This window comes from Haemaphysalis longicornis, unplaced genomic scaffold (genome assembly GCF_048455015.1).
Source record: "Haemaphysalis longicornis isolate Haplotype H1 unplaced genomic scaffold, Haemaphysalis longicornis Haplotype H1 scaffold_5, whole genome shotgun sequence".
Classification (NCBI taxonomy): Eukaryota; Metazoa; Arthropoda; class Arachnida; order Ixodida; family Ixodidae; genus Haemaphysalis; species Haemaphysalis longicornis.
The window spans coordinates 43,930,287-43,944,273 of NW_027526385.1; the positions used below are offsets into that span (position 1 = coordinate 43,930,287).

The following is a 13,987-nucleotide window of genomic DNA, read 5'->3' on the forward strand; positions in this document are numbered from 1 at the left end:
AAATTGCTCCGATTCAGGCTCCCCTAAAACTTTTCACCAAGGTTCTAACACACTTTTGTTTCCACCAAAATATATTGAATGAGTTAACCAAATACTTTGCAGCTTCACAAAAATTCCCGCAGGACAGGTTGCAAGTGTAATCCATTTTATTGTATTTGTAGAGAACATAAATTCAATTAAAGAAACGTTCCTTTGTCGTACAAAACCTATCTACAGTAACACGAAGACGTTTCACCGAGGCTATGTACAAAGAAAAAGTCCAAAAAGAACAAAGTATTTACAATACGCCTGGTAGCACTTCTGACAAACTTCAGCTAGCCTTCACCCGACACAAACACTCACAATTCCACAAAGTTTGGTTTCGTTAGAAACGACCTACTCTTCGCTATGCCAGACGCCGCAGGCTTTGGCATGGCGAGCGCTCCGAATCCACTCGACGGGCCAGCCAAAGACGAGCTTTTTGCTGGCCTTCCAACCGTCTTGGCTGTCGTCTTTGTAGCCGCCTTCCCAGCTGCTTTCCTCTTGTAACCTCCTTGCCTTCCAAACTTGTTTTGTGACTTGGCGCCGTATCCCGTCTTCTTGTTGAAGAAGGTTCGCCGCCGCTTTCCCGGTGAGCCGCTGTTGGCTCCGCCCCACGTCTTGCGCTTACGGCCTTTGCCGGGCGAACGGCTAGTGCTGGCAAAGTCTGCGGGCGGATTGGGGTTCTCAAAGTCGCCTTCGGCCGCTGCGTTTGCGTCGGCGATCTCAGCTTCGATGACCATTTTCTCGGCTGCGTAGCGTTCCGTGACCTCCAGCAGCTGAGCACCATACTGAAATGAGCAAAAAGAGCCCACAAAACGATCAAGTGAAGCTCAATTAGCTTTGCTTGTGGCTGCATCACAGTGTCCGATTCTTTTAGGCACAAGTAGCTCAAAGTAATGCCTTTATATTGGTGCTTTACCAGTGTTATGGTATGTGGGTTCGTATTTGCCAAAACAGCAAGCTTGACCAGTTTAGAGATGTGCTTAACAGTTGATATTATGCAGAGAATATTGCACATAAAGACTACTAGCGCTAGGTGCCCCACCTTGTAAAATCATACAAGTCATTCGGTTAGTGTGAAGCTTGCCAATAAAGGTAGCAGAATGAAATAGTGCCACGCAAGCAAAAAAGAACATTACTGGGCAATGCCCAGCAGTGTTGATTGAGCATGTAGGGAAAAAAAAAATTAAAGCCGCTCCACTCAGTGTGAAAGCTGTCAGAAGTGCAGAGCAGTGATTCGCCATAATGGGCTGTAGCGCCGTTATCCACTCACTGCTACCACCCAACACATTTAAAAATTTCCCGTCTTCGCAGTGGTCGCAAGCCCCCTGCCTGAAACTGCGCCAGCGTTGCCCTGCCACTTTTTTCGCTTACTATCGTAAAAACCAACTCTACGAGCGTTCCTAACTAAATGAACGCGGGCGCTGCCGGTTAATTACGTACATTTTGCCTCAAATGTACCTGCAGTTTTTTTTTGCGCTAAACAACGGGGAGATCTATGACAAGCGCCAGCGGCTCACGAGTTTCAAACGCTTATGACTATATAAACTGCTTGGCTATTGAAGCCTCTGGGTTACGACAACGGCTACGACAGAACGCCGTGTGGCTCTACTTGGGTCCAGCGAGCGAGCTACGACGACAAGGCGAGCCCCTAAAGTGCTCTGCACTTAAAAAAAAAAAAAAGCAGCACACATCTGCCACAGTGCTACGACGGGGCAGCCCCGCCAAAAGGTTTCTCACAACACTTCCCTCTTACAACGGCTCAGCAGACTCTATCAGTAAGACATCGTTGTTAACCAGACCTAATGGCCTCGTTAAACCCACCTTGTCGACGAGCGCCTTGGTCATGTGGGGCACCTGCAGCATTGCCTCCGCCGTCGTGGGCAGGTTCTCCGCAATACCGCGCAGCGCATCGATGTGCACCACGTTACTGTAGTGCGTGTTCTTGGCCAGTGCCAGGGCCTTGACGATGGACACCAGCTCCGTGTGGCAGGACTCAATGAGCTTGGCTATCTCCGGATTGAGCCGGCTCGGCTCGGCCGCGGCCTCATCGCGTGCGGCCGTCGATTCGGATGGCCGTGACTTCTTCTCGATGGCGAGCTTCACCCGCGCCGTGCCGGCGAGGAGCAGGGGCAGCTTGGCGCCAGGGTGCAGGTACGACATGGCCATCTCGAGGTAGTTCATGGTGATGACCTCCTTGAGGAAGCCGTCGAGGATGAGCCGGCGGACGAGGCGGTTGGCGTCGTTGCGCTGGTAGCCCTTGCCTCGGCCATGCAGTGGCAGTGAGTCAAACTTCTGGCCCATGGTCTTCTTGTTAGCGGCCCCCTTGAAGATGTCCACCAACTGGGAGGGGGGGGGAAGAGTTGCCATTTTGACACTTCCTAGTTTGGACAAAGTATTAGTTGCCGAATGGCTTCCGCAAAGAGTCAGCACTATTTGGCTTGCGTTGCATAAGTGCTACCGCAATTATTTTATTTCAGATAAACAGGCTTTGACCAGCAACACTGGTGCTATGCAGATTGGCTGAAATGCAAATGTGTCCTGCAGTCCTCACCTCCCAACCAAACAGCTCCCACTGCATTCGTAAGTCAAAAGTTAACACAAAAGTAAAAAAACAAAGGTGAATCTTTCCGCATCAAAAGAGCATAAAATTTTTGCTAAAAATGCACCCAACCTTTGTTGAAAGGGCATCCAATTGATCGTTCAACCTTCAAAGGCCCAAATCGGAAACGAAGAACAAACCCGCGTGACGATTTTTTGCACACTAAGTAAACGCATCGACGAACGATCTAAATGTACACCCACACGTGTTTTATGAGATAAAGGTGTACTATTTTACTCCTTCTTCGTGATCGATGCGTGTATTGTCTTATCTATAACCGTTCCCATTTCGCGATTTTCAAGTAACCATCTTCGCACAATAGAAGCCCGTTGTCACGCATGCGCCATGTGTCCAGAGATCTTATCAGAGCTTTCTGGTCTACCAACCGACCTACCGGGAAACGCATTGGTTTTCTGACAGGACGCCATCGGTCCGACTAAGAACGCTTTCGCTTGAAAAATAAGTGCCTTAACGGCAGCCAGCAATTCGCCCTCCTAGCTATGCCAATTTCAGACCAAGCTACATGCATCACCTGCAGTCTGACAAGGGACTCGGGCACACCTGGTTGGCGGTGATGTTGGTGCGGCGCTGGGTCAGGGTTTCCACGCAGCGGGCCACCTCTCGGGCGTCCTCGGTGACGTCCGTCATGACCCAGCGCGTCTCCGCCAGGCAGTTGTCACAGGCAAAGCGGCGGTTGCGCTTGCAGAACTCCCGGTCAAAGTTCTCCCCAAAGTAGTGCAGCACCTGGTGGAATGGAGGGGCGTTACAGAGACACCAATGTTAATTCCCCCGAGGCAAGCACTGGGGAGATCTGGGGCCTAGTTATGCTCGTAACATTATGATGATGGAAGAATTTATGCAGATGGTGGAAATGCTGCAAGCCTAGAATTGTTTGCGCATCTGCATTCCAACTCCTGAGGAGGCTAGCATGGCACGTGAGTATTCAGCCAAATATGCTCTGTGCTGACCTCATGAAAAGACTTGCAAAAGAAACAGCTGAGGGGTAGAAGATTTAGAGCCTTTACATAGCATCACAGCACTGGGATCTGAGCTGAAAACGTCCAAATGAGACGGTCGATGCTTTGACTACAAGGCCTCCTCTAGAACTCAAATTACTTCATTAAGCATACGCATGCCAAACCTACTATTGGCTGTGTCATCAACTCTGTGTAATGCTATGCAAGCTGTGAAAAGGAAGAATGTTCTGGAAAAAAAAAAGAAAGAAAACAGTTCCAAGGCCCATCCTCTGCTCCTTAATTGCACTAAAATATGTTGTCGCCGAAGTTACGGAAGAGTGCATCATCAGTGCATCTGCTACTGTGATTCGCTGATGCCGTCACAGCTTCTTCACCTATTGGCCAATGCCCAATCTGGTACTGTGATTGGCCGATACCCACTGCAGCTTATTCCCAGAGCTGCACAAGGTTCACATAGTTGAGTGGTGATCATTCCCTCAGGCGCCAAGAGGGGAGCCAGAGATCAAAATGATCCAAATACGAAACGAGAAGATTCCGACGCCACCATGCGCCCACACGAAGACAGGGAAAAAGCACAGAGTGCCGCCCTGAGCAGCGCACCTGTGCCCGGCGGCAGTCGGTGCGGTTCTCACAGAAGTTGACCATGTGCCAGAGGTTGGCGATGTGCGTCTGGCGGGCGGCCGCGTTGGCCGTCTTGTCCTTGTCGATCATGGAGCGGATGCGGTGCATGTCATGGTAGCTGTAGTAGAGCAGGCACGCGGCCCGCTGGCCGTCGCGCCCCGCCCGCCCGGACTCCTGGTAGTAGCCCTCGATGGACTTGGGCAGCGAGTGGTGGATCACAAAGCGCACGTCCGGCTTGTCCACGCCCATGCCAAACGCAATCGTGGCGCACACCACCTGCGCAGCACATGAGCAACAACACGCACATTAGTTATTAGTAACCGCACCTCGTTATAACAAAGTAGAATCGGGGCAATAAATTATCTCGTTATATCTGACATTCGTTACTCTGGCTGGCACAGAAATTGTAGGTACCAAAACGTATCATTCTAGGCTTCGAACCCACTATAAATGAGTTAATCCTTACCTGGCTCCATGTGGCATTTCAGACGAAATGTGCCGGAACATGAGAACGTGAAATCTTAACATAACAAAATTCCTTTGACAAAAGAGGCATGTGTTCTTTTGTGTATTGTAAGTGGTGCAACCAACCAAATGCGTTCTTTCCCCAGACAACCAAATTTCTACAACTTTTTCAAGCGATTAAAAAAATGGTTGTCATCTTTCATTCTATTGGCTTTTTTATGCTAGCTTTAAAGTGTTCAGCCTCGTGCGAACCAAATATTTTTTTGTTACAGTTGATATCGCACGCCGCTGCTGTGATTTTGGTTTCGTTAGAAAAAGAAAAACAAGTGTCACTGAAATGAAGTGTGGCCAACCAAAGTTCGTATTTATTTCACTATAGACGATAATTCGCTATATCAGAGTTTGCAATAACGAGGTTCAACTATATGCCTCATTAAACGAGAAAAGTGATCACCATTGGAGGTGGTATCAACACGAATGGTACCAAAGGTCATGTGACCTCAGTGCTGAGAACTACGGCGTTACTGCTCGGCTTCTGCATTCTTACACACCAGCCAAATTTTCTTTGCCAATTTTTTTCTATTCTGATCAAAATGTATATGTGTCACATTGATTGGGTATGCAACTATTTCCCACCACCATCAACAGTTCCTTTTAACTGACAGCTCTTGATGGTCTCCAACATCCCCCCATCCCACAGTACCTTCTTTTTATTATAATCCACCCTTAAAGGAGCACTGACACCAATTTTTGGCGTTAATATTATTGCACAGTTCGCTTCCTTCACTCAACGGAATACCCTGGCTGAAATATGAGCGGCCTGCGACGCGAAGAACATAGTTTAATTGGATCGCATTTATCGCGCCGACGGAGCAGCGCGCGGAGCGGCACTCAGCAAATGGACATCAGCGTGACATCACTCCAGGAGAGGAAAAAGAAGTGACGCGACAGCGCTCGCCAAAAACTCGTGACGTCCCTTCACGCGCGCGGCCCCACGAGCGGCGAGCGGGCGCAACACCCTCTCAAGCGGGCGCCGGTGACGTCCGCACAAAGCGGTGACGTCAAACCGGGAGGCTGTCATATGCGCCGTTCGGGAGGAAAGCGCGGGAATTTGAAACAAATGATTTTCAAGCCGTTCAATGTAATTAACTATCGCGAACTGATGTATTTGAAGTGCTGTTTCAGGTTCGCCAGACCATTAAGCATCGATAAAAGCAATAAAAGTGTAACATAAAATTTTCGTGTCAGTGCTCCTTTAAGTTAACTATGCTGCACACCCTTCCAGAAGGGGCATTTGAATCAAGCAATTTAACCCTGGGTAAGATGCCACAGGAAATTATTGCTTAGACTTTGATGAAAGCATGTACAACAGCGACTCTAAGGTCAAAGTTTAACTGTACTGGTATTTCAGCAAGTGTTACAGCAGTACCACTTAACTTTGACATTACAAACCGTGATTCAGCAAAATTTGTGATGCAATAAATACTTAAACTTTGCCACTCTCGGTTTTATGAAATGACCTTTCTTTTCTGTACCTTTTTTTGATGAGTCAGCAAAGTAATTTTGAAATAAAGTTTCGACATAATAAAGACAAACAGTGGTCAGAAAAAACCTCTGCTTTTTGCACACTTCCTTGTGTTTAAACATGTTAACGACAAGCAGCGATGACAGTTGGAATAATGGCACATTTCACTCGATGGCCACTCTGCATTGCAGCTACTCGAAGTTGAAGAATGACAGTTTAAGTGCACGTGCTTCTAATATTTGTTACCACATCTTGTTCTGCTTTTTAATTCCAATGAAAATTTTTTTCCAATTCGTGATAACTTCCATACTAGCGTGGAACAACTCCCTCTTGTGTGCTTGGCTTTTTCTGTCTTCTGTGCTCCTACAAGGATACTTTGACTAACTAAGGGAACAAGTACAAATAGGCTACAGCCATCATTTTCACACTTGCGTCACGTTACTACCCTTTCCATCTCCATGATGGAGACATCATTCCCCACTCCACGTCTCATGTCCATCATATATCCTGGCGAATATAAGGACGCTTGCCCCTTCTGTTCTGTGGAACGAGCATCACTTCACCACATAATTTGGTCATGTCCATTAATACCCACATCACGTAGAAGAAATCATCCCATCCTTTATAACATATCATCCTTAACAGAGTGGGAGGCTGCCATCTCTAGCCCAGCTCTCCACGTGCAAGAAGCCCTCGGCCAGTTGGCTGAAGACACCGAGCTCCCAAAACACCGGGAGCCCCCATGTCTAGATGACTGAGCGAACAGCTCAGTGGTGCAATCACCACAACTCTTGGGCAAAATAAAGTTACTACTACTACTACTATCACAGCACGAAACACACGGACACCTCAAAAGAAGGACTGCACAAAACAAGTGCTTCAACTGTATCACACAACTAGTGACAAATCCACTCCAACTAGCCCAGTTTTGAGTATCACAGAGTTCCAGTGACATAACCTTTAAGCTGTGACTGTTCCCACTCCCAGGAGACCAACAGCACCCCCCTTTACCTGGACTTTATCGTCGATCCATTGCCGCTGAACAGCGCCGCGCCGGACATCCGTGAGTCCGGCGTGGTACGACACGGACGCGATGCCCGCCTTGGAGAGGTCTTCGGCCAACTGGTCGCACTCCTTGCGCGAGAAGCAGTAGACGATGCCACTCTGTCGGGCAAACTTGCTCTTGATGAGCTCCACGATCTCGTTGACCACGGACTTCCCCGTCTTGAGGAGGACCTCGTAGCAGAGGTTGGGCCGGTTGAAGCTCTGCAGGAACCACTGGGGCTGCCGCATGCCCAGCTGGTGGAGGATGTCCGTGCGGACGCGCGGCGTGGCCGTGGCCGTGAGTGCGATCATGGGCACACCGGGAAATTTCTCGCGGAGCAGGCTGAGCCGCTTGTAGTCCGGCCGGAAGTCGTGTCCCCACTGGCTCACGCAGTGGGCCTCATCGATGACGAAGCGGGTCAGCCGGCCGCCGGCATGCAGCCGGACAAGGGCCTCGAGGAGGCGGTTGCTGGCGCTGACCTTCTCGGGCGTGACGTAGAGCAGCCGCAGCTGAGGGTGCGCTGACCGCAGGTCAGCGTAAATGCTGGCGCTGTCGTTCTCGCCGGACAGGTGGTTGGCCGGGACGTCCAGTGAGGTCAGCTTCTGCACCTGCAGTCCGCGGCGCATCGAATCTGCGTGAAGCTCCGCAGCAACGTTCGGAACTGCGGCACACGTTAACGGGGACACGGCTCTTACAACTATTTCCTTTAATTTCTAAGTAAACTCTGTGAAACGTGCCAGTATTGCTGCTTTTTTTTTTTTTTTCCCACTGATTTCAAATATGCCATTATTTTTTGAGTCAGTGAATTAGTTACCAAGATAATTAGCCACTTTTGGAGGAACAATGGACAAAACAGTGTTTGCCATAAAACTGTGATATTTATGTTTTCCAATACTATGAACCCTGGTGAATGCAATAAGAGAATCAGTTTCTTGATGCAACGCTTGAGACTAATTTTACAGCTCATTAAACCTTGATGTTTGAAATGGGAATAAAAAATGGTTCCTTGCCGCTGGTGCCACCAAAGTTTAATGAGCTGTAAAATTAGTCCGAAGCAGTGCATCAAGAAACCGATTCTCTTATTGCATTCACCAGGGTTCATAGTATTGGAAAACATAAAGATCACAGTTTTATGGCAAACACTGTTTTATCCATTGTCCCTCCAAAAATGACTAATTATCTTGGTAACTAATGGACCAACTGAAAAAATGGTGGCCTATTTGAAATCAGTGGGAAAAAAAGCAGCAAGACTGGTAAGTTTCCCAGAGTTTACTTAGAAACTAAAAGGAGCTGTTTTAAGAGCAGTGTCCCTCCTCAAAGGAGCCATGAAGCCAAAATACAAGTTTGTTTTATTCGAAAGATTTCGTGTTTTATAGTGTCCCCAGCACTTTTCCGGATGCAAACAATGTTTTATTCACTGATAAATTAATCAATTTACGTTAAAATTTTGATTTTTCCGCTAAATCGTGTGTTTTCGTGGTCTGCAATGACACCACAGGAACCGACCGCTCTGCAGCCGATTGGAAAGCCTTGTTTACCGTTAGTGAACCTAGATGGTGCCACCATACTGTGGCAAGCCATTTTCTGCCTCTGGTTGGTTTTTGACTGTATTTGAACCTGGCTTGTTTTTGTTCAGGGAGAAAATAATCGGTTTGTGAAACAGAGAGCTCGCTCGACAAATATGGTCACATAAGACACCGTTGTCAACCGGCCAGTGTCGTCTGAGACAACCCCAAAGCACCGCAGTCCTGTACATCGAGACCAAGCATAGTGCATGCAGTACCAAGAGCAGTACGCATCGGTACTTCGATGTTTACGTGTGCTTTCTTAACTTCCACTGTCGGTACCACCATTCTTACTGCTTTAAAAAGAATGCGGACTAAATTTAAGCGCAAATGGCTCGTTCGGCAAGCTTATAAGCTCTGCCTAATTTGCGTTTGCCTTTTCTGGCTTCTGCCAATTGCAGAGCTGGCTAGTATGACATCACAGGTTCTGTTGTGGGAAATGAGCGAGTGGGTCGCATGGCCCTTTCCTTTTTTCTAATTATGCAGTTTATTCGAGCGAAGTTTACGTTAAAGGGACAGAAACCGATTTTTGTCGCGTATATGTTCTCTAGCTCATATGAAATCCAGCGTTTTATATAGCCCGGTAACCGCAAGCAATTTCTAAACAAAGTGACGGAAATAATTTTAATTTGGCAGCAAACTTCCTGAAATCGGAAGGGTGGCGGTTCGTAGTGTCGAAACTTGACACTACAATATGTGTCCCTGTCACGTGACCTGCAAACCTAGCAGCTACTGTAACTGCTGAAACGTTTATTTACGTATTGAAAACCTTTTAACACAAGTATTTGTACAAGGTTAAATTGTATATGTATTTCTAAACATTATTTTGAAATTTTTAAAGACACGCCGCCCACCGTTGCTGGGTGGCTCTCAGTGTAGCTAACTGAGCCTCCATGCCCAGAATCAACGGCAGCGTTCAGTAAACAGACCCAGGGAAGGAGCTTTGACGATTCTGCCCGAGTCAGGGGCGTTTGTTCTGCCAAAATATTTTTCAGTTTCCAAATACGCCAACGGCAGATTAAAAAAAAAACGTCGCGCCCGGGGAGAATTGAACTTTTCACCTCTACAACGTGAAGCCAGATTCTACCTATCGTCTATCCCAACAGATGGCGCATTCGTGCAAAATAGACCTTTGCATAAAAAAAAAACACATAAAGGAAAAGGAAAGCCTGCGATTCAAACTTTTTTAGCTGGGGACAAGTTTTTAAATATTGTTTTTCATTTCGCCTACAGACAAACGTATGTTGCCAAGCTACTCTATGTCATGGTTGCCAGCATTATTTTTGAGAGGGACACATACGGCTCATAGATCTAAAAATTTCGATTTAAAACGTTCTAGGGCGTTATCAGCAAAACCGTTTCTAGTCAAGGTACTTTAAGTGATGCCCTTTCATTTGGGATAGAGAGTATATACTCAACAAAAATCGGTTGTCTGTCCCTTTAAAAGTGTTGTCAGTATGATTATAACGAGGCAATCTTTTGAATGAACCAAACTTGTGTTTTGTATTCATGGCTCCTTTAATGATCCCCACCTGCTGCAAAAACAGCGTAGAGATGACGACGTATGATGTGACAGACACGAGCGCTGTGGCTGATCCCTCACTTATGTTTGTCACTTCTAACAAACCGCATCTCTGTGCTGTTTTTAAAGTAGTCAAAATGTGAACCCAACTAGCCCAATGTTGAGCTTTAGTATGCTATATCCCCAGGTGGCCTAAATTAACCCAGAGCCTTTCACTGGGGTGTGCCTCATATCCCTGCGTAGCCTCTACGCATGAAACTCCCAAATTTGGTAATATTAACAAAATCTATAGCAGCATAAGCCTCCTTTATTCTTTTAAATGGTTCTCTTCTGGTTCCAGCAATGAAATAGAAAATACAGCAAATTCATATTACAGTGCAGCAATAATGGAGGCAAAACGACATACTGTAAGATTTTTTTTTTTTTTAAGCTGTGAACCTTTTGTAATAGTGACACTAATGCAGCAAGCCCATTAGGGCATGGCATTTCTGTGTAATGGCCTTGTAACATCTTTTAATGATGTGCAAAGATGAAGGATGCAAACAAAGTTGCCTATCTCGAGAATCAGCTGCCCAGCTCAAGGGCCAAGCTTCTTTCCATGGGATTTGAACTAACACCAATCGAAACCAAAAGAGCAACACAGGCAATACCCCATGCAGCCTCCTACCTCCTACGACAGCAATCAGCCTAGCATTCCCTGGCAGCAGTTATTAAAATGTTTGTACTGAAACCAGTGGAAAATGTGACTGTGGGGAAATTTTGGTGGCTGTCACCCTTGTAAACTTCCAGCCAAGAGCACTCTTGCTCAGTTCTATACACTGTGCGTTCCTGCTATAACCAACAAGTGTAGTGTTTATTTCATGCAGATGGCCATTCTCGGAAATTATTATACATTTGGGTTGTTTTGTTGACCGCTTCTGCGTAGGCTGAAGTACGTTTTTCTACTCTGTCATGGTGAGGAAACTGGTTTTTCATCCCATTTATAGATTTATAGACTTGGTTGTATTTGCTTTACATTTTTGTATTTCTTTGTCATCATCATCCGCCTATCTACGCCCACTGCAGGGCGAAAGCCTCTCCCATAGATCTCCAATTATCCCGGTCCTGTGCTAACTGAGACCAATTTATCCCCGCAAACTTCTTGATCTCATCTGCCCACCTAACTCTCTGGTGCCCCCTGCCACGCTCGTCTTCTCTAGGGATCCACTCTGTTACCTTCAATGACCAACGGTTATCTTGCCTTCGCATTACATTCGTATTTCTTTGTACATCTTTTCAAAAACTGAATGTAGTGTTTTTCGCTTCCTGCTGTGTGATCTGAAACTTGTCGTAACTTTCAACTTTGCCTCGCGGTTTGTAATGCCTTCATGGCTGTTTCACATTGCATATTCACCGTTTTATACCTTCTGTAACAGCCCACTGTTGCCATTCCGCACAGCCCAATACTGACCTGGTCCAGTATGAGTGACTTGAGTGGCGAGATAACAATGGTCACACCGTCGCTCATGACTGCAGGCAGCTGATAGCAGAGGCTCTTCCCACCTCCTGTTGGCATCAACACGAAACAGTCCTCACCCAGCAATGCAGCGTTGATGGCTTCCAACTGATTCAGGCGAAACTGCTTCAGACCGAACACAGCCGCAAATTTAGCCCTCAGTTCTGCAGAGTGAGGGAAGCCGAACCCCTTGAACTTTGCCGACGCACCATCATTACGAAACTGACCCAGGAATTTCCCAGTCGTTCCGGCGTTGTTGCCCAAATCTCTCTGCACCTCTGTTTGGGCATCAACAATGGCTACGTCGTAGTCGACATCTTCGGTATCGAATTCCTGGATGAATTCCGTGTCTGTGAATGCTTTGCTGGTTGACGGCTTCGATCCAAAGTACGGCGATGCACTCTTGGATGGCGGACTTGTCAAGCGAGAGTTCTGAAGGTTTGGGCTGCCACACGACGGTGAGTCTCTGTTCAGGGTATCCTTGCCGAGATTTTTAAGACGTTGAGCGAGTGACGTTTCGTGAGAAGGGGTGTCAGAGAAGGCACTTGATGGTCCAGGTTTCGGCAGGTCGCCGCAGCTTCCGAGGCTAGCCAGGCGCGGAGGCAAATTCTCACTTGCTGGTCTTTTCGCCGGACTCTTACAAGGCTGTCCAGACTTAGTTTTCTTGGGCGTGCTAGAGCCGCGAGATGCCCTCCAAAATTGGCGGAACACTTTGAGCCGCAAGTCGAGAAGTGAACCCACCTCGCTCGAAAGATTTTTGGTTTCGGAGAGAACGGCGCATATATGGGAAGATAATTTGTAGTCGTACTCTTGCAAGACAGCAGCCGCCGCTTGCGCGTCAGCGCTACCAGCTTGAAAATGAGACGTGGACAGAAGAGCGCTTTGTTGTATCTGTTCAATCTCGGAAGGCTCAAGCTTGCCGCTCGGTGAAAGCAACACGCCAGCTGTGGCCTGCGCTTTGCGCGAGATCGGCCGCTTCAACGGGGATGCAAAGCTTCGCTGCGGCACGAACACGCTGTCGTTCCAATCGTCCTGACCTCCGTTCTCCAATGGCAACTCTTTTGGTGTAGGCGACTGAGACGATATGTTAATGAATTCGCGCTCGTCAGCATCAGACCAATCGAACTCCGGGCTGCTCGGTGGAAACTGAGTCTCCGAGACATGCGCCACCGGCGGCAACGCACCTGCACGTTTTCTCGGAGACTTGAAAGCACCGTTCGGGCGTTGACGGTGAGGCGATTGTTCCCGAGTTTTGGTTCGCACGGCACCCGCCAACGGCTGCAGTGGCGACTTGAACTTTGAGGGTGATGTGTCGTGGCTGTCTTCCGCTTTGTAGGGCTCGAGGTCATCGTGGCTATCACTCGCAGCGGATGGCTTAAAGGAGTTGACTTTGGCCTTTGCCCGGAACGAAGGATTTTCATAGGGGCTAATGCACTTTGCGACAAGTTCGGCAAGCTTCCGATGATCGTAAAAGCTGAAACTATCGCTTTTGGCAGTCGCCTTTTCAACTTTCGCCTTGGCGCGGATCTCTTGAAAGCGTCGCTTGCAATCTTCTAGGTTGTTTTCTGGAAAACTTGAGGACATTTCCGCCGTACAGTAAAAAGCATTATGTCTCACTTCGACCACACCAACCCTTTAGCAGTCCACTGGCAACACATCAACACTTGCAAAATTACCGCGGCCAAAGCAGCACGATTCGGGCAAAGCCGCGAAACCGCCGAGGCTACGTCAACTACAGCCTCCTCTATATTTCCAATCATGGCTCCACTGCCTGCCGTTTTCTTCCAATCGTCCAATGGGTTGGTGCCTAGCGCTTTCTTGCGATGGGAAAAAAACTGAAACCAACTTTTACAGTTTCTGTTTACAAAAAAATGCTAGTTTATTTAAAAATAAAAATATTTAAAAATTTTGAAGTAAATTAAGATAATAAACGTAAAAATTACAGTATTACAGTAGTTTTGAAACGTTGTTTGTAGTGGCGTTACTTTTCGGTTTAAATTGTTTGCTAAACACCTTTTCTGCTATTTTAGGTTATAATTATAATTTTTGTTTTTATTGTAATGCATTTGCATGCTGGTATAATCACTGTAAGCTTTCAGACTTAAAAAAAAATTAAAGGTGAACTGTGTCACTGTGTCACTGTGTTTTG

The 13,987-nt window shown here is 47.2% G+C and overlaps 1 protein-coding gene across 1 annotated transcript; it reads right to left on the reverse strand.

Moving 5' to 3' along the window:
* Window positions 1-71: 71 nt before the first annotated feature.
* LOC144138135 (recQ-like DNA helicase Blm) lies at window positions 72-13,598 on the reverse strand. Its single transcript, XM_077670262.1, has 6 exons — window positions 11,794-13,598; window positions 7,223-7,864; window positions 4,201-4,497; window positions 3,185-3,367; window positions 1,846-2,364; window positions 72-809 (listed from the first exon to the last, which is right to left on the reverse strand). The coding sequence occupies exons 1-6, from the start codon at window positions 13,420-13,422 to the stop codon at window positions 339-341; spliced, it is 3,741 nt and encodes a 1,246-aa protein (XP_077526388.1). The 5' UTR covers window positions 13,423-13,598; the 3' UTR covers window positions 72-338.
* Between the last annotated feature and the right edge of the window lie 389 nt (window positions 13,599-13,987).

Coding starts and splice junctions, on each gene's coding strand:
- LOC144138135 (XM_077670262.1), bottom strand. CDS start 13,422: ATGTCCTCAAGTTTTCCAGAAAACAACCTAGAAGATTGCAAGCGACGC. Junction 4,498..7,222: donor GGATCGACGATAAAGTCCAG/GTAAAGGGGGGT, acceptor TGTGCTGCGCAG/GTGGTGTGCGCCACGATTGC. Junction 2,365..3,184: donor CCAACATCACCGCCAACCAG/GTGTGCCCGAGT, acceptor CCCCCCTCCCAG/TTGGTGGACATCTTCAAGGG.